Source organism: Miscanthus floridulus, chromosome 8 (assembly GCF_019320115.1).
Source record: "Miscanthus floridulus cultivar M001 chromosome 8, ASM1932011v1, whole genome shotgun sequence".
NCBI lineage: Eukaryota > Viridiplantae > Streptophyta > Magnoliopsida > Poales > Poaceae > Miscanthus > Miscanthus floridulus.
Genome location: NC_089587.1, coordinates 189,734,430 through 189,755,956, shown reverse-complemented (window position 1 = coordinate 189,755,956; position 21,527 = coordinate 189,734,430). Strand labels below are relative to the sequence as shown.

The 21,527-nt window shown below is 43.4% G+C and overlaps 1 protein-coding gene across 1 annotated transcript; it reads right to left on the bottom strand.

Annotated features, from left to right (window-relative positions):
* Positions 1 to 200: 200 nt before the first annotated feature.
* Positions 201 to 800, bottom strand: LOC136470373 (uncharacterized). Its single transcript, XM_066468241.1, has one exon. It carries the CDS (start codon positions 798 to 800, stop codon positions 201 to 203), a length of 600 nt encoding a protein of 199 aa, XP_066324338.1.
* Between the last annotated feature and the right edge of the window lie 20,727 nt (positions 801 to 21,527).

Genomic DNA, 21,527 nt, shown 5'->3' with positions numbered 1-21,527 from the left:
TGCGCAGGCATCATCCACCGGTCATGGTGTTCCACTCCGTCTCGATGGACGTCGTGGTGAACTGACGCGCCTGTTAATGTCCGTACGAGGATTAGGCAAAACAGCACCAGCACGCCCGACACTATTCTTGATGTGAATCCCCAGGTATGGCCTGTCATAGCCATGGGGTACATCGAGGTGTGCCAGCATCTTCCCTGGCATCAGAGTTTTGACCCAAGCCCATATGCTTGGACTTGGAGTGGTTGGCGGTGGTATGGGTCCTCGTCGGATGAGACAGAACCCGTATCCTCAAGGTCATGCGAGACGGAGACCATGACCTTGGGTGAGATGGAAACCACGTCCTTGAGGTCGAGTGAGATGGAGCCCACACCCAAAGGGTTAGGCAAGATAGAGCCCATGGCCTCGAGGTCAGGCAAGACGGAGCACGTGGCCTCGAGGTCGGGCGAGACAGAGCCCGTGGCCTTGGGCAAGATAGAAACCATGTCCTTAGGGTCTAGCAAGATGGAGCCCACACCCAAGGGGTTAGGTGAGACAGAGCCCATGGCCTTGAGGTTGGGCAAGATGGATCCTGTGACCTCGAGGTCAGGAGAGATGGAGCTTGTGGCCTTGGGCAAGATGGAATGCGCGTCCTTGGGGTCGGGTGAGACAAAGCCCGCACCTAAGGGGTTGTGCGAGATGGATCCCACAACCTTGAGATTAGGCGAGAAAGAGCCCGCTGCCATGGGCGAGACAGAACCCACATCCTTATGGTTGGGCGAGACGGAGCCCGCACCCAAGGGGTCGGGCGAGACGGAGCCCATGGCCTCGAGGTCGGGCGAGACAAAGCCTACGACCTTGGGGTTAGGTGAGACCTTTTAATACATCTTGAGCCATCTAGGGAGGTTAGCGTGGGTGCTAACTTCCTCACTTTGGGTATCCCTCATATCAATACCCAGCAGTAGCCCCCGAGCCTGTGGAGGAGTAGAATACTCCTTTGGAGGCTTTTTTGGATGGGAGGACTCTGATGGCCTTCCCCTTCTTTTTGTAGCCCATGGTGAGTCCTGGTAGGACGATGATTCCCTTTCATCATGACTGGTCTTCTTGGGGGCATGTAACCATAGGATTCGAGAGGTCGGAAAGATTTTTCTTGGTTCCGGTCCCCTAAGATCCGATCGGTCCACCGTCGTACTGCGACCACACGTTTGGTCTCCTTGCAAGTCCAACTTCCCTTGAGGCCCCACGCATAGCAGGGGTCTAGTGGAGGGTCGGCTTGTCTTTGTGATCATCATCCCTCAAGCATTGTTTTTGATAGAACGGAGGGGCTGAGCCATGCCATGTTTTCCTCGATGGACGAAACATGGTGCTCGGTGAGTTGTTAATGGGCTAGTCCGAATGGGGCCTTGGCTTCCTGTTTGTGGGGGTCCAGCATGGGTTAGCTGGTGATCGACTCTAGACTCTTGGTGGCCAATCCATATAGTTTTTTGGTCCGTTCGGCTGGTCCCAAGGGCTCGTTGTCTTTCCTTGAGGATAAACCATGGCCTGGGAACCGACTAAGACTCAAACATGGGACAGGATGCCTACGGCACTCGTGCGCTCTATTACTGGCCGCTAATGGACCCATCCCTTTCCACCCCTTGCTCTAGGGTGCCCTGGACCAACTATGAACCTGTCGGCGGGCTAGTCTTCGAACTCCTGGTCCTGAATGGGCCATAGGAGTGTTTTTAGCTCTATATCCCTCCTTACCTGCGACGGTTCTTAGCCCATCGACTAAGCGTACCATCATTCGGCGTGTCCTTCGAGGGCACGACCAGAGATAGCGTGCGCATGATCTTCAGAGGGAGGTGACATAACACGGCACATCGGGTGCTTGAACCTAGGCGGATGGTTAGCCTTCTCGCCCTGCTCCATCCTATAAATAGCGGCCTCCTCCTCCATGTTTCTTCACACCAAAACCACAGCCTTACCTTCTCCATTTCTCCACCACCGCCATTCGAATCTGCCATGCTTGCTAATTCGCCACTAGAGCCCTAGATCTATAGCTTCCACTTCTCTGCACCACCTTTGCTTCTCCGCAGCCACCTCCATCCTCCATGGATTCGTGGTACCACTCCAATGTTACCCATGCACACATGGAGGGCCTCATTGAAAGCTCTAGTTTGGTTTTGGTGAATTGATGAAACCCTAAGTGCTAACCTAGTTTATCAAGTGATCATAAGATAGGTAGCACACTTCAAGTAGAGAAGCTTATGAAGATCATAGCATGACAATGGTGATGGCATGGCGATGATCAAGGGCTTAAACTTGAAAAGAAGAAAGAGAAAAACAAAAAGCTCAAGGCAAAGGTATAAACTAAAGGAGCTATTTTGTTTTTGTGATCAAGATACTTAGAGAGTGTGATCACATTTAGGTTTGATAGCCGTACTATTAAGAGGGGTGAAACTCGTATCGGAATATGGTTGTCAAAGTACCACTAGATGCTCTAACTCATTGCATGTGCATTTAGGATCTAGTGGAATGCTAACACCCTTGATAATATTTATGAAAATATGCTAACACATATGCACAAGGTGATACACTTGGTGGTTGGCACATTGGAGCAAGGGTGAAGAAGTTAGAAGTGAAAACAGAGGAGATGCCAGCGTCGGTCAAGTGACCGGACGCTGAATCCAAAAGCACCGGACGCTGACTGCCTGTGTCCGATTGCATTGACTGGTAGTACAGAGGCTAGGGTTTACCATCAAACACTGGGCTATGTCCGATCGAGGTGGACTGGATGCGTCCGATCGAGGAAAACTAGTTTTTGACTCTTACTGTACTCGACCGGACGCTGAGGCTCCAGCGTCCGGTCAGTTTTACCAGTGTGTCCGATCAACTTCATAGCCGTTGGAATCTGATGAACAACATTTGAAGCTGATGATGTGTGGCATTCATCTGTGGACCGGACGCTGAGTCTAGGGTCCGGTCAGTAAGACTAGAGCATCCGGTCAGAGCGCAGTATGCCTAGTGAAGGGGTACAACGGCTCTATTTTGTGGGGGCTTCTATTTAAGCCCCATGGCCAGCTGTGGCTCATATCTTTGGCCATTTTCATTGACATAGCAACCTTGTGAGCCTAGCCAAAGTCCTCCCACTCATCTCCATCATTGATTCATCATCATAGTGAGATTGGGAGTGATCCAAGTGCATTGCTTGAGTATTTGCATCTAGAGGCACTTGGTGTTCGTGTTTTGCTACGGATTTCGCTTGTTACTCTTGGTGGTTGCCGCCACCTAGACGGCTTGGAGCAGTGAGGATCGTTGAGCAGAGGGTGGTGATTGTCTCTGGCTCCGATCATGGTGATTGTGAGGGGTTCTTGACCTTTCCCCGGTGGAGCACCAAAAGGTACTCTAGTGAATTGCTCATGGCTTGTGTGATCCTCATCTTGTGTTGGTTGTGCGGCACCCTATTGAGGGTTTGGCGTGTGAAGCCAATTAGCATGTGAACCTCCAAGTGAGTGAATCGCCACAACAAGGAGTAGCTTGCGGGCAAGCAAGTGAACCTCGGTAAAAATCATTGTGTTCATCCTTTGATTCCGTGATTGGTCTTCATTATTATTCATCCTTGTGATTGATTGGTTCACTCCTCTACACGGTGGTATAACTATCTTGATCACTCTCTTTACATTATCGCAAACTAGTTGACAAGCTCTTTAGTGTAACTAATTGCGAGAGCTTGCTTGCTTGGTTGGTGTGGCTCTTTAATTAGTCTTTGAGAGCACACTAACATAGGGTAGTGCCATACCTCTTGTGTGAATTGACACTATCTAAACTAGAATTGTGGTAGGTGGCTTGCATTTTGAGTAGGCTAGCGCAACACTTGCTTCGCCTCATAATTGTCTAACTATTTTGTTAAGTATTGTTGTAGAAATTTTTATTAGGCTATTCACCCCCCCTCTAGCCATTAGGACCTTTCAAGTGGTATCAGAGCCGAGGTCACCATTATTTGAGGCTTAACAACCTTCAGTGTTAAAATGGCTTAAATCAACAACACCAAGAAGCCACCCCAATTTGATGGCACAAATTATCTTTATTGGAAGTCAAAGATGACCACACATATCAAGTCAATCAATAGAAAGGTGTGGAAGGTGGTAGAAACCAAAATTGAGATTGGTGATCCGGAGAATCCCACCGTGGCCGAAGAAGTACTTCTCCAAAACAATGACATTGCTCTAAGCGCTATTCATGATGCAATTGATGAGAGAACATTTGAGCAAATCAAGAATATTGAGATGGCTCATGAGGCTTGAAAGAAGTTGGAAGAATCATTTGAGGGCACTCAAGCCGTGCAGAGTGCAAAGGCATACATTCTCAAAGAGAAGTTTGCAAGCTTCAAGATGAAGGAGGATGAAAGTGTGCTGGAGATGTTTCATAGGCTTCAAGTGCTTATCAATGATCTCAAAGCACTTGGAGAAGAGGTGAAGGACAAGGACTTCTCCCACAAGTTCTTGAGATGCTTGCCTTCAAGATTTGGTACATTGGTCACCATTCTAGTGAGAAGCGGTTTGGACACCATGACACCAAACCAAGTATTGGGAGACATCATGACCGATGATACATATAGAGATGAAGATGAGAAGGAAGAAAAGAAGGAGAAGAAAGATGAGAAGAAGGATGAGAAGAAGAAGAGCGTGGCATTCAAAGCCACATCATCCAAGGGCAAAGCAAAGCAAGATACATCAAGTGAAGAAGATGAATCATGAGATGATGATGATGATGAGAAGATGGCTCTATTTGTCAAGAGATTTGGCAAGTTCATGGTGAAGAAGGGCTATCGTGCTAGAAGAAAGAAGTCTTCATCCAAGAACAAAGAAGAGTCAAGAAGGTGCTTCAAGTGTGGAAGCAAAGATCATCTTGTTGCTCAATGCCCATACAATAGTGACAATGATGATGACAACAAGAAGAATAAGAAGAAGGACAAGAAGGAAAAGAAAGAGAAGAAGGACAAGATGGCCTTCAAGAAGAAGAAGGGTGGTTCATATGTAGTCACTTGGGATAGTGATGCTTCCTCAAGTGGATGATGATGATGATGATAGTGATGATCACAAGACCACCAAGAAGAAGGTTCTTGCAAGCATTGCCATCAATGAGAAGCCTTCTCTCTTCGAATCTTCATCATGCTTCATGGCTAAGGCCACTAAGGTACAATGTTGTGATGATGAAAGTGATGAAGAACATATTAATGATAATGAACATGAAAAGGAAAATGATAGTGATAGTGATGATGATGAACCTACTAAGGATGAATTATTTGACATGCTAGAAGATGCTAGAGAACACTTTGATATCAAGAGAAGGGAATGCAAAAGCTTGCGTAAGGAACTAAAAGCCCTTAAGCAAGCCTTTGATGAGCTCAATGCATCTCATTAGAGGCTAGAGGAAGCCAATGAGAAGCTTGGCAAAGCTCACAAAAAGCTTGAAAAGGCTCATTCCTCTTTGCTTGATGAGCAAAATAAAAAGAAGCATGTTGAAACTTGCAATGTAGGTTTAACTTGTGATATAATTGATACATCACTATCTATGCCTATCATTGTTGCTACTACTAACCCTTCTTGTAGCACTTCCACTTCTACCTCATCTAGTAGTGATGGTCTCACTTGTGACACCTCACTAGCGGTTGAGAATGAGAACCTCAAGAAGGAGGTCACTAAGCTCACTCACACCTTAGCTAAGGCTTATGGTGGTGAGGACCGCTTGCTTATGTGCTTGGGTAGCCAAAGAGCTTCTCTCTACAAAGAAGGATTGGGCTATACCCCCAAGAAAGGCAAAGCGGCCTTTGCTCCTCACAAGACTAGTTTTGTAAAGAACAATGGTCGGTTTTGCACTAGTTGCAAGCAAGTGGGTCACAAAGAGCAAGAATGCAAAAACAAGAGCAAAAATGCTAATGTATCCTCCATTAAGCTTGATTCATGTTATATGCTTACTAAGGGTACAAATGGTGTAAAGGCTAAGTTCATTGGCAAACCATGGATGGGCTCAAAGAAGAAAGCCATTTGGTTACCAAAGAGCTTAGTAACTAACCTTCAAGGACCCAAGCAAGTTTGGGTACCTAAAAATAATTGATCTTCTTTTGTAGGTCAATTACAAAGCCAGAGGAAAGCATTGAGTTCTTGATAGTGGGTGCACTCAACACATGACCGGTGATGCAAGAATGTTCAACTCAATCAACACCAATGGCAATGATGGATATGATAGTATCACATTTGGTGACAATGGCAAAGGCAAAGTCAAAGGGCTTGGTAAGATTGCAATATCCAATGACTTGAGCATTTCCAATGTGTTTCTAGTAGAGAGCTTGAACTTCAATTTGCTATCCGTGGCTCAATTGTGTGATCTTGGATTCAAATGCATATTTAGAGTGGATAATGTAGAGATCATAAGTGTAGATGGCTCTAACTTGATCTTCAAAGACTTTAGATATGAAAATCTATACTTGGTTGATTTCAATGCTAGTGAAGCTAGATTATCTATATGCTTGTTCACTAAGTCTAGCATGGGTTGGTTATGGCATAGAAGGCTTGGTCATGTTGGAATAAAACAATTGAATAGATTGATTAAGCATGACTTAGTTAAAGGCTTGAAAGATGTTGTGTTTGAAAAGGATAAGCTTTGTATCTCTTTTCAAGCCGGCAAACAAGTTGGAAACACCCATCCTAAGAAAAGCATGATGAGCACTAGTAAAGCATTTGAGTTATTGCACATGGATTTGTTTGGGCCAACACAATACACTAGTATCGGTGGTAACAAATATGGATTTGTAATAGTGGATGACTACACTAGATACACATGGGTATTCTTTCTAGTGGACAAAAGTGATGTGTTTGCAACATTCAAGTCATTTGTTAAGGGCATTCACAATGAGTTTGAAACAACCATCAAGAGAGTTAGAAGTGACAATGGTAGTGAATTCAAGAATACTAGAATTGATGAGTTATGTGATGAATTTGGAATTAGACATCAATTCTCGACCAAATACACTCCTCAATCAAATGGCCTTGTTGAGAGGAAGAATAGAACACTCATTGATATGGCAAGGTCTATGCTTAGTGAGTACAATGTGAGTCAATCCTTTTGGGCTGAAGCTATCAACATGGCTTGCTATTGTAGCAACCGCCTCTATTGTCACCGATTAAAAGAGAAGACACCTTATGAACTCTTGAATGGTAGAAAGCCCAACATTGCATATTTTTGGGTCTTTGGTTGCAAATGCTATATCTTGAAGAAAGGCACAAGATTGGGCAAGTTTGACAAGAAATGTGATGAAGGATTCCTACTTGGTTATTCCACTACAAGCAAAGCATATAGAGTTTGGAATTTGGATAGTGGTACTCTTGAGGAAGTTCATGATGTTGAATTTGATGAAACCAAGGGTTCACAAGAAGAAAATGAGAACTTGGAAGATGTTAGAGGCATTCAACTTTCAAATGCCATGAGGAACATGGATATTGGTGAATTGAGGCCTAGGCAAGTGATTGATGATGAAGATGATCAAGTGCAAGTGCTCTCTAACTCAAATGTGCAAGATGATATAAATCAAGCTAGTGCAAGTGACTCTCATGATATTGATCAAGATCAAGTGGCTAGTACATCATCTCAACCCAATGATCTAGCAAGTGCAAGCAATCAAGTTCCATTGCTCCAACCAACAAGTATTGTAAGAGATCATCCTTTGGATACAATCATTGGAGATATTTCAAGAGGTGTGCAAACGAGATCAAGATTGGCATCATTTTGTGAACACTTCTCATTTGTGTCATCCATTGAACCAAAGAAGATAGATGAAGCTTTGAAGGATGTTGATTGGGTCAATGCTATGCATGAAGAGCTAAACAACTTCACAAGAAATCAAGTATGGGAAATGATAGAAAGACCAAAGGGACACAATGTGATTGGAACCAAATGGGTCTTTAGAAACAAGCAAGATCAAGATGGGATAGTAGTAAGGAACAAAGCAAGATTGGTAGCACAAGGCTATACTCAAGTTGAAGGTCTTGACTTTGGTGAAACATATGCCCCGGTTGCTAGATTGGAAGCAATTAGAACCTTGCTAGCCTATGCTTATGCCCACAACATCAAGCTCTATCAAATGGATGTTAAGAGTGCATTTCTCAATGGTTATATCAATGAAGAAGTATATGTTGAGCAACCTCCCGGTTTTGAAGATGACAAGAAGCCCAACCATATGTACAAGTTGAAGAAGGCATTGTATGGCTTGAAGCAAGCACCTAGAGCATGGTATGAGAGATTGAGGGACTTCCTCCTCTCTAAAGGGTTCACTATGGGCAAGGTTGACACCACTCTATTCATCAAGAAGATTGGAAAAGATCTATTTGTTTTACAAATCTATGTAGATGACATCATATTTGGATCAACCAATCAAGATTTTTATGATGAGTTTGGAAAGATGATGGCTAATGAGTTTGAGATGTCCATGATTGGAGAATTGAGTTACTTTCTTGGTCTTCAAATCAAGCAATTGAAACATGGTACATTTGTAAGTCAAGGCAAGTATATCAAGGACATGATCAAGATGTTTGGCATGATTGATAGCAAAGTCATTAGCACACCAATGGGAACCAATGGCAACTTGGATAGTGATGCAAGTGGAAACATGGTGGATCAAAAGTTGTATCGGTCCATGATTGGAAGCCTACTCTATGTGACCGCATCAAGGCTGGATGTCATGTTTAGTGTATGCATGTGTGCAAGATTTCAAGCCTCACCAAGAGAAAGTCATTTGAAGGCTACAAAGAGAATTTTGAGGTACTTGAAGCATACACCAAATGTTGGTTTGTGGTATCCCAAAGGAGCAAAGTTTGAGCTAGTTGGTTACTCTGACTCGGATTATGCGGGATGCAAGGTAGAAAGGAAGAGCACCTCGGGCACATGTCAATTGTTGGGAAGATCACTTGTTTCATGGTCATCAAAGAAGCAAAATAGTGTTGCATTATCAACCGCCGAAGCCAAATACATATCCGCCGGTAGTTGTTGTGCACAAGTACTTTGGATGAAGGCCACTTTGAGTGACTTTGAAATCAAGTTCAAGAAAGTACCATTGCTATGTGACAATGAGAGTGCAATCAAGTTGACAAACAATCCGGTTCAACATGCAAGAACAAAGCACATTGATGTCCGCCACCATTTCATAAGAGATCACCAACAAAAAGGGGACATTTGCATTGAGAGTGTAGGCACCAAAGATCAACTTACCGATATATTCACTAAGCCATTGGATGAGAAAAGGTTTGCAAGCTAAGGAATGAGTTGAACATATTGGATTTCTCAAATATGTGTTGATGCACCCCCACCAATATGACATGCCTCTCCTTCGAGCATCCTAAGGTAAAAGTTGATTGGCATGACATACATCCTTGCTAAGGACATGTTTAGTGTATCTAGTCATATTTTCAATCCTATTAGGAACTTTCAAATGGTTCTATTTTAGGCTCATTCATGAAAATCAAATGATTTTGATGTCTATATGGTATCACTATTGCTTCTATGTTTGACTTGATCTAGTGATGGCATATAACATGTTTATGGGCGTGTAAACCTAATGTTTAATCTAGAATATGAGCTCTAAGTGTTTAACTCAACATGGTACAAGATAACCCTTATTTGGAGGTGTGAAGAAGCTTGTCCTTGGATCAAACCGAGTTAAATATCTTTGGTAAATGATCTAGATTGGACCCAATTCAGGAAAATGATCCTCACCCCATTGATTGACGTTGACAATCTATCTACATTTAGAACCTTTGTGGTCATTGATGACAAAGGGGGAGAGAAACAAAGAATAAGGGGGAAAGAGAAACAAGGGAGAGAGAAACAAAGATAAGGGAGAGAGATATGAAAAAGGAAAGGGATCAACTAAAATTTTGAGCACACAAGTAGAGGGAGAAAGCTCATGAACTTGTATAGTGCATTTCATATGTTTGCTTGCATGGCACAAGTATTAAACTTACACATCCATGCTTGTGTGTTGAATGTTAGTTGTAAGATTGAATGATGAAATGAAATCACTAGATAACTTTTATTTCTAAGAAAGTCTTTACAAGTGGTATCTTTCAAAAATATGTTTCCAAGTGATATTGAACTATCCATGGTGCTAACGATGGTATATTAGTGCACTTCGATTGGTATCACGCTTCAAAGGTCCATCTTTTATACCTTAGCATCATATGGTAGACATTGACTCCTACATTTCCTATCTAAGCATATGTGCAAGCTATAATCCAAACTCTTGGCACATATGTAGGGGGAGCATGTAACACCCTAGGTGTTTAGCTTCCACATTTGCACTTGCATTTCATGGATATGAGCATCATTCATTCATTCACAAGCTTATATCACATGAAACATGTCTTTGAAACATTGCAATGTATCATTATGTTTCATGTGTGTTGTTTCCTTTATGAAATGAAAAGTGTGCAACACTTAAGTGTACCATGTGCCACTCACTTTAGTGAAACAAAGTTAGTTAATACTATGCAACAAGATCATGAAACATGTGAAACATGACTATGAAATATTTGTAACATTTCATGTGTTTTCATTGTTTTAGTACATACCATGCTTGATTCTTGTGTGACCAATGTATGGTGTGGCTAAAAATTCTTTTAAGTAACTTAGTTACACCTAGCATGTCATTTGGGACATTGTCATGTTGATCATTTTGACTAATTAGGTTCCCAAGTCATGGTTTGACCAATTTTGACCACTAAATCCTTTTGTTTGACTATTTAAAAAGTATAGCTTAGGATGTTTGCATGTCTGAGTAACCTAAAACAAAGTTGTAGCAAATTTTATAAGGAACAAACTTTGTTTAGAAGCCAAGTCATGAAAATGTGCACAACATGTTCAAAAAGGGCCCACAAGTCAGAATTGAAAGCTGATTCAACACTTGAAAATTTTTCTAAGTCCTAAGTGCATTTCCAGTTTGATTGAGCCAACTTTGGCTTGATGTAACTCCTGATTCGTGGGGAATTAGACTATGATCCTTGAATAGAAGTGGAAGATGGAAGGTAGGGCTACAACTTTTATGAACATTTCTTCCACTAACTCGTCTTGGTTTAGGAGTAAATCACCGTCAAACATCGCCTGTCAGTCGGTGCCGTTGAAATCTGAAACGCGAGCTTCAGACCGGTCATGGCCGACCGAGGTCAGATGATGGCTGCCGCATGGCCGCCATGCGCCCAGCTCGTCCTGACCATGCCACGCGCTGGCCGTCTTGAAGTGGAGAATGCCCGGCTGCCCTCCGCACGCGCTCTGCCTCTTTATGCGTTCCTCCGCTCACCATAGTAGCGTAGCCAGCAAGCAGCCGCTCCGCCATTGCTGCCGCGGAGCTTCGCCGTCACCGAGCTCATGCACCGCTGCAAAAACGCGCACTACACCTTCACCGTAGCTCCACTGTGTTCGCCTCTATGTCCTCCACCACTTAGCTGAGCCATTCAAGCTTAGGTAAGGTCGCTTTGACCATTCCAGCCACCGTCGCCATGGCTGAGCTTCGCCGGAGTTGGCGCTCACCGTGGCCAGCGCACCACCGCACCGTTCCTCCATCCCTAGCCCTTGTCTCGTCTTCCTCATCTCATGTAGTTGCTCCTGTGAAGACGTTACCGACCAAGCCGGTCCAGTCATGCCGGAATGTGGTCGTGCACCGCCGTGCGCCATGGCCGGCGTGCTTAGGGTCCGCTAGGGTCTAGGCTTAGGGGGTCAATCGACGCGGGGGACCTTGGGGAGCACGCCGGTGCCGTCAGTTTTGCTGGAGAAGTCGCCGTCGATGAGTTCCACTGCCACCGCGCCATCGCGTGCGCCTCCCCTGTTTCACTGTCGCTGACCGGTGGGGTCGGCTGACACCCGGGTCCCACACGTCAGTGACTATTTGAGTCATAAGCTAGTTTAAATTCCAGTTTTGAATGCTGTTTTGTGTATTTTATAACTCCATTTGTGTAGATCCAAATACTGTGATTCAAATTTTATTAGACTCACAGTGAGGTCTAGTATTTAAGAAAAATATATCTTGAGCACATTATGTAGAAATTTTGGATGAATTAAATAGGAACTTGAAAAGTGTTTTTGAATGCATCCAAACTTGTTTAAATCATATCTTGAGTTTCTATGATCCAAAAATTGTGAAATTTTGTGGGTAAGCTAGTATTGCTTAGTAGAAGCTCTGGTTAAAATTTGAGAGTCCTTGCATGTGTAGTTTTTGAGTTATAGATTTTCCTTTTATCATTGGTGGATACTTGTGTGAATTTTTGTAAATTATCTAGGAATCCTATGGCCATGAAACTTGGTAGGTAGTATCTTAGTACCTTAAGGATGCTTGGAAAAATATGAAATCTGTTGCTTGACACTTTTCACTAAGGTTTCCTAATTATGCCATTTTAAGCCATTCTGCCTTACCAATTTTGTGTAGGCTGTTATACTTACTCAAATGGTGTGAAATTTTTATGGTAGTCTACTTAGGGCATGTAGTGTCTACTGTAATTTTTGTAGATTTAATGGTGTAGTTTTCATATATGTTTACTATTTCCTCTAATTAATTAAATAAATTAAGAAAGGTATTAGAGGAAAAGTTTTGGTGATGAACACCCTACTTTCTGGTGTTCTTGTGACATCTGTGACCTGTGAGTAGAGTTAGTTTTGTCCAATTGTGTGTTTACATCATAAGTTGTTAATTATTCGTTTGCATTATGTCCCTCTGGACAGATCTGGGGACTTTAGAAAGTTCCCCATGATATTTTGATTTTCTGTGGATGTGGTGAATACAAGAGTTGTAGATAATTTAGGTATCTAGCTCCTGTCAAAATTTGAGGGCATTTGGACCAGTAGTTTAGAAACTACAGCTGTTTAAAGTTAGGTTCCAGTTTTTGCTTACTCTCTGCCTTGTGAGGACAGAGTTCTGTTGATTTATGAATTCGACCTGGTAAAGGTTTGAATCATGCTTTGAGGTCTGAAAATGAATTGTAGAAAATTTCATAAGCTTTCCATATTGGCTTGTTGTGTGTCAATTTGATTTATAAATCTCCAGTTATGGCTAGTTTACTGTACCGCTACATAGTCTTCATTTTGCTGAAATACAAATGCTTGAGTGTATGCTTGATGCAATGTTTCTGTTGATTGTTAGGGGTTAGCCTAACTTGAGAATATGCTTAGGTGCAGGTGCTAGGTCATTAACTGAAGATGAGCAATTATACATTAGGTTGTATAAACTTGGTAAGTAAAGTGATTTGAATAGGGCTTAAGTTGGAATATGAAAACTATAGCGAATGTGCGCATTCCCCGAGCATCCCTGACATTTGTTCATGTGCATCCATGATATTTATCTTGCGCATTCATGCAATAGGTGTGCCGGAGGGAGTGACATTGCTGGAGTTCGAGGGAGCCAACTAGGAGGAGGAACCCGAAGTGCAGGAAGCCGACGAAGCAGTCGCCGTGGAGGAATTGCCCGAGTGCCCTGACCACCAGCCTTCCTTGTTCCTGAAAGGCAAGCCCCGGAGCATACTAAGCCTCCCATGTTTTCACAAATACATTGAGTATCTTTTATTCGTTGATGATGCATTAAGTATAGGAATTGGTTGGAACCAATTGCTGCATTATATATCCTTCCTTGTCCAGATATCGCACTAGAATCCTATTTAAGTCGAGGACGGGTTAAATGCTTAGCCATGCTTAGTGTGGTAGAAGTCAGGTGATTTCCTGTCACCTGCGAGCTTTAGGATGAGGTGGATCATGGTTGGCTATAATTGCTATCGTGGGAAAGAACCATGTGAATAATAAATTAAGACCGGGCGGGGTCTTGTGTAGGTTTGAACATAGTGACTCCGTCTAAGTCGTTTAAGGACCAATACGCTGTACGTCCTCATGTCATGTTGAACACAGCCTAACACTTAGCTGGCTGGATAAGTCGTTCCGACCGCGAAGCCTAGTAGCTCGACTCAGGCCAGGGCTATGAGCAGTGGCATGCATTCTGGAGGTAGTAAGGATGTGCGGAGAGCCATTGGCATAAGTCCAAGGCGGGTTAGAGTCCTGAACAACCTTGGCAGAGCGGTTCTCTGAGAATGCTGATTTGTTCGGACTCACGACTCCTGAATCGTACCAAAGGTGACTTGTTTGCGACCCTGACGGGGGAAGTAGGGTTTGTGTTTAGGAATACCCCTCCAGCTGGATAGGAATTGATTCGAATCGCCGTCTCTCCCGGATAGTGAGAACTTGACTGAGCAGCGGCAACGTAGATTCACTTAATTTAACGATATGGTTAAATAGATGATGATGTTAAGGTTGCCACAATGAATACCTGATATGGTTATTAATGTTTGCACCCTAATAAAATGATTGCTTAGTACAGGTGCTAATATAGTTGACAGGTTAATGGCTAAAAGTCACTGCTAGTTCAGGTTAAGAGTTGATTATTATTACTTATGCTTTTCTGCAAAAAGAAAGTGTCAGCCAGATCCACTACATTAAGCTATGCATAATCCTTGGTGTCATTTGTTTGGTTTTCGACGGGTAAGTCTAGCTGAGTACATTCCCATACTCAGGGTTTATTTCTCTCTTGTTGTAGATAACCTCTTATATCAGGGATTCTGTAAGTATTGTCTCCACACGGTGGGTGATGAAGACTAGATCATGGGCATGATCTCTGTTCTCTTATCTGAATGCTTTTGCAGGCTATGATCAATGAACCAGTATGTGTATTTGAACTCGGGTGTGTGAGTTAAACTATCAGGGAAATGTTGTAACGTATGATATGTTATGTTGAATTACTATGATCTTGGTTGTATGCAAGTTGGTTTGAAATCCTTCGAGATTTCAGTTGACTACCGGGTTTATATGGGCTCAAGTTCGAGAATTTGATCGTTTTGGTGATTGTTTTTGTACTTGTGCTCTTATAAATTGGTCGGTTCTGTGACAGCTGGTATCAGAGCTAGATTCAATATTAAACATGTCTTATGGCTATTTAAAACAAAAGCTTTTGTTGTAAAAACGGTTTTTCCAACTTATAGTTATATATAAGTGTTCAAAAATCAAAATTTTTAAGGTATACTAGTGATCACATCCCTTATAGCCCACTTAAGGACTTCTAGGTGGCTAATATATAATGACTAACTTGGGGGGAATTGATTGTTTCTATTTCATCGTCCATGCGGCATTATATTGCATAGGTGTCATTCGTTTGAATGGTAATGTATGGATCAACTGCCGCTACGCTAAGGTAAGTGTGAGTTGCGAGAGCATGGCCGTCCAACCGTCGGTCTAGGGGAGAGCTAGTTGTGGCTACTGGAGTATTTACATGTTGCATACATGTATATATGAAGGTACTTAATTGTGGGTACATTTGTCGGGTAGTTTGGATACCGAAGTATATATATTGGGGGATGTATATATGGAGAGTATCTTAGTTACTACTTGTGTAATTAGCATTATATCTTGTTGGGTTGGGCTGTAATGAAGTTTTTCTGCAGGTACGCTGACAACGCACCATGTAGATCAACTAGTTACCGCTAATTGAGAGAATGTATGTATGCCACCGTATATCCTGCTAAAGTTTAAATTTTCTTAGGTTTGTGAGGACGTACAGAACGAGCATGCATCATATTCACTCATGTTATTCATATTGCATTACTCCCTCCCTTATAATTGCTTATCCCAAGTATAAAGTGCTATCTCTCAGCAAAGTAATCCTCTCACGTGAATTGCATCCCTTTTTGATACAGATGGCCGCGCTCGTGTTTCCTACTAGTAGCAGCACCTTTTTGGACCAGTTCGGTACTCCCACCTTGCTCTTGAGGGTGCTCAGTTCAGTTGGGTACCCAGAGGCACCCAGCTACACATGGAGGCAAGCAGTACCATTGGGAGATGTACCATGGTACGTCGTGACCTTTGTAGTGCCGCAAAACCCCACAAGACCATTGTGGCATGGGTGGAGCATTGAGACTAATGGATGAAGCCCGTGGGAAGCCGCCCAGGTTGCTGCCCTAGATGTGCTGATGGATATAGCACAGAGCTTTGGGGATGAGTTAGTGGGTGGACCTGCTTCATCCATTCCCCGAGTGTCTCCTACTGAGGCTGAGTGGACTCAGGACGTTGGTCAGGCCTTAGTTCGAGGCCGTGGCGAATGTGTGCAGAGCGACAACACTAGAATGAGTGCTATGATGGCAGTCTTGAAGCTTTGTCGAGTCAGGCAAAACACCCTTTCGAGTGTGCTAGATGAAGCTGGCAAGGCAATGGCAGCTCAGCACAAGTTCAGGTTGCATGCCCACAAGTATCGCCGTAGGGTGGATGCATGTGGGAGAGCTCAGCAAGAAGTTGAGGAGATTCGTGGTATTGCAAATTATCGTCTACAACAATGGGGTCAAACCGCATGCGAGAGAGACGAGCTTCATAACCAGCTGATGAACCTCACTATTGAGAGAGATGAGGCCGCACAAGAGTTGGATCGTGTGACACGTCACCGGGATGTGGCTTTAGAGTTAGCAGAAGAAAGACGTCGGGGTTGGATTTTGGCCAACCACAACGCCTTTCAAAGAGAGCAAGCACTATAAGAATAGCTTGAAGAGCTTCAGGTTGAGCACCATCAACTGCACAACCATCTGTTTCCTATTCCTCGCCCCATACCAAGGTATCCAAATGTGGGTGGTCCTTAAGTGATTGAGGCCGATGAGGAAGAAGAGGACGTGCAGATGGATGACAATGCAGCTGAGCCGGCAGATGAAGAAGAAGAGGAAGACCCAGAAGAAGTCCAAGGTGTCTCCAATGTGGACAGCGATCACTTCGACGAGTAGTTCGTTAGCAAGTCTCACACTCTCACTAGTTAAGCTTTTGCAGTCATTGATGTAATGAACTTAAGTATGAAGACTAATGTTGGATGTACCCTATTAAATTCGAACTCGGCATGTAATGTACTTTAATTCGCTCCCTTTGGGATGCGTATCGTATTGGTTAAGTTTAAAACTTGTCATGTTGGAATGCATTGCGTATGACGCTAGTAATTTACTTGATGATGTGGTGATTGGAGAATGAAGTGTTGCCTCTGTTTATTGTATGAAGTTTTCATTCTCGTCAGTAAATTCAGTTTGGCACGATTATGTTGTTCCTCTCCAATGTGCTGACATAATCAATAATTACTGGTTGCGCATTGTGCAGATGCCTCGTACTCATTCCACCGGTGCGGGTGATGATGATGATCTTCCACCACCACCACCCACACCAATGGAATTAATAGCAATGCTTGTGGAAGGACAGCGCACTATGGCCGAGGCCCTCCGTATGATTGCGAATCGTGATGGCCGTGGTCCACGCCAAGGACTGGAACCAAATCAATACAGTGATTTCAAGGATTTTCTTGACACAAAACCCCTAATCTTCAAGGAGGCTGAGGAGCCTCTATAGGCTGATGAGTGGTTGAATACTCTCGAGCAGAAGTTCTGTCTGCTCTGCTTGACTGAGGTGCTGAAGACTAAGTACGCATCTCACCAACTGCATGGGCCCGCTAGCATTTGGTGGAGTCATCATCGGTCCACTATGCCCGCTAATGCCCAAATCACTTGGGATCAGTTCAAGTCTGCTTTTAGGGGAAATTACATTCCTCCTGGTCTCATGGCGATCAAGCATACAGAGTTTATAAAGCTGACTTAGGGGAACAAGAGCCTGAATGAATACCTGCAAGCTTTCAACAACCTTGCAAGGTATGCCACTGAGTTTGTGGACACCGATGCCAAGAAGATTGCTAGCTTCAAGCAGGGACTTAGCCCCAAACTGATGAAGACCATGGGAAATTGCAAGTGTGCTCATTTTAATGAGTTTCTGAGTGATGCTTTATCACAAGAGAACAACAATGCTGTGTATGCTGCTTCAAAAAGTCAAAAGAGGGCCTATGAGGCGGGTGCCTCACAATCCAAAGCTCCCGTCACATAAAGGGCTCCATTATGTCCTCCAGCGTCAGCCGCTAAGTTTCACCCACCGCAGAAGAAGAATCCCGCCAAGACTGGGTTTCGTAAGGCATTTACAGTTGCTCTTCCCAAGGGCACTACTAGTCAGGGCAGTTCTAGGGCTCCACCAAGCAACATGCCATGCTGGAACTGCAACAAGACAGGCCACTAGGCAAGGGAGTGCCCTTACCCTAAGAAGAATAACTACTAAGGTGGCCGTCAGGGACAAGTGAACCACACTAATATTGCTGAGATTCCTTCAGGAGAGGTAGTGGCTGCCGGTAAGTTTTTGATTGATCAACACCCCACAGTTGTACTATTTGATTCAGGTGCCTCGCATTCCTTTATTAGTCTAGCATTTGCATCCAAGTTTATGCAGAAAACATATACTGTTGAGGGCGAGGGTTATTGTATTAGGGCTGCCAGTGGTATTATCCCAACCAAGCTGGTAGTTGGGGACGTATAATTTGAGATAGAGGGGCGAAGTTATCAGGTTGATCTGGTAGTTTTACCGGGGCTAGGTATCGATGTGATAATGGGAATGAACTGGATGAGCCATCATGGAGTGCTTATTGATACATCGACTAGGGCAGTCATGCTCAGAGATCCTTGTAATTAGGAGGGTTTTCTAGTACAGCTACCTAGGGACATCAATCTCTCTTACACGACCAATGCGGTGCAAGCAAAGTCTCTAGTAGATATCCCTATCGTGTGTGACTTTATGGATGTTTTCCCTGATGATTTGCCTAGATTGCCCTCGGATCGAGAAGTAGAATTCAAGATAGAGTTGCTTTCTAGTATAGCTCCCATCTCTAGAAGGCCATATAGAATGCCTCCTAATGAACTAGCCGAACTTAAGACCTAGTTGAATGAACTTCTAAAGAAAGGCCTTATCCGCCCTAGTTCATCTCCGTGGGGGTGCCCAGCTATCTTTGTGAAGAAGAAGGATCAATCCCTATGCATGTGTGTAGATTATAGACCCTTGAATGCAGTTACAATCAAAAATAAGTACCCTCTGCCACGCATAGATATCTTATTTGATCAGTTGTCTAAAGCAAAAGTCTTTTCCAAAATTGATTTGAGATCTGGGTATCATCAAATCAAAATTCAGCCTGAGGATGTCCCAAAAACTACATTCTCTGTAAGATATGGTCTGTATGAGCACCTGGTTATGTCTTTTGGATTGACCAATGCCCCCGCACATTTTATGTATCTGATGAATTTAGTATTTATGCCCGAGTTGGACAAATTTGTGGTGGTATTTATAGATGATATCCTGGTCTATTCTGAGAATGAAGAAGATCATGTGGAACATTTGCGGGTGGTTCTTACTAGATTGCGAGAACACCAGCTATATGCAAAGTTCAGCAAATGTGAATTCTGGCTTCGTGAGGTACCTTTTCTTGGACACGTGTTGTCCGATGGTGGAATTATGGTCGATCCCACCAAGGTGCAAGAAGTATTGAACTAGAAGGCTCCAATCTCGGTGCATGAGGTTCGGAGTTTTCTAGGGTTGGCTGGCTATTATCATCACTTCATCCTAGATTTCTCTAAAATAGCCAAGCCGATGACTCAATTGCTGCAAAAAGACATGAAGTTTGTCTGGACTCCTGAATGTGATGCGGCTTTCCACACCCTGCGAACTCTTCTAATGTCGGCTCTGGTTTTGGCACAACCGGATATCGAGAAACCTTTTGATGTGTTTTGCGATGCATCAGGTATTGGGTTAGGAGGTGTTCTTATGCAAGAGGGTAGAGTCATTGCTTATACCTCTCGCCAACTTCAAAAGCATGAAGTGAATTATCCAACGCATGACTTGGAACTCACTACCGTTGTTCATGCTTTGAAGGCCTGGAGACATTATTTGCTTGGCAATGTGTGCAACATCTACACTGATCATAAAAGTCTCAAGTACATCTTCACTCAACCTGAGTTGAATATGCGTCAGAGAAGATGGCTTGAGTTGATCAAGGATTATAACCTCCAAGTGCACTATCACCCTAGCAAGGCAAACATCGTAGCGGATGCCTTAAGCAGGAAGTCTCATTGCCACTCATTGATTGAGAGTGATATCCATTTGTCAAAGCTCCTTCATCCTGCAGTCCTTCACAACATCACTGTCAGTTGTACTATACAGAGTCGAATTATCGAGCTACAGAAGATAGATGCCGATGTGTTTCACATCAAGCGCAAGATGAAAGAGCAAGAAACCAAACATTTTTTAGTAGATGAGGAAGGCGTGTTATGGTTCAAGGATAGGTTGGTAGTTCCGAAGGATAGAGAGCTTAGAAATCAAATCATATCCGAAGCCCATTCCTCTAAATTATCTATTCATCCTGGTAGTAGTAAAATGTATCATGATTTAAAGCCTCGATTTTGGTGGACCAAAATGAAGAAAGAGATAGCCGCTTATGTGGCTAGGTGTGACACTTGTTGTCGGGTCAAGGCTGTGCACATGAAAGCTAGATTACTTCAGCCACTGTCTATTCCAGGTTGGAAATGGGAGGAAATAAGTATGGATTTTATTGTTGGACTCCCTACTATGCAAAGGAATTTTAACTCCATTTGGGTGATTGTAGACCGACTGACCAAGTCTGCACACTTCATTCCTGTTCGCATAGATTTCCGTCCAACCGACTATGCGGAGTTGTACTTCAATCAGATAGTCTGACTTCATGGGATCCCTCGTACTATTGTCTCGGATAGAGGACCATAGTTCACTGCTCGCTTTTGGGAGCACTTACACGAATTATTAGGAGCTAAGCTAGTAAGAAGTTCTGCCTATCATCCGCAAACCAATGGGCAAACTGAACGAGTAAATCAAATCTTAGAAGATATGTTGAGAGCATGTGTCATCTCGGCGAAGGGCTCATGGGAAAAATGGTTGCCCCTAGCTGAATTCTCGTACAATAATAGTTATCAAGAGAGTATAAAGATAGCACTGTTTGAAGCTTTGTATGGCCGGAAGTGTAGAACCCCGTTGAACTGGGTAGAAGCCGGTGAAAGGAGATATTATGGAATTGATTTTGTTCAAGAAGCCGAAGAACAAGTCCGTACTATCCAAACCCACATGGCCACAGCTCAAGCTAGGCAGAAAAGTTATGTTGATCGACGTAGAAAACCTATTGAGTTAGAAGTTGGAGACTTTGTGTATCTGAAAGTCTCACCTATGAAGAGTGTCCAACGCTTTGGTGTAAAGCGAAAGCTTGTGCCGAGATATGTTGGTCCGTTTGAAATAATTGGACAAAGTGGTAAAGTGGCGTATAAGATTCAATTACCTCCAGAGATGAGTGCTATCTTCAATGTCTTTCATGTATCCCAATTGAAGAAATGTCTTCGTGTCCCTGAAGAGAGAGTTCCATTGGGGGATATCGAGTTAAAATCTGATTTGACCTTTGAAGAAAAGCCAGTTTGAGTGATTGACACTCGTGAGCGAGTGACTCGGAGTCGGGTGGTCAAGTTCTACAAAGTCATGTGGAGTAATCAGGGTAGTGAACGTGATGCAACGTGGGAAAGAGGGAAGATTACTTGAGGGATGGTTATAAGGAATTCTATCAACAATGGTACGCTTTTCAAATCTTGGGA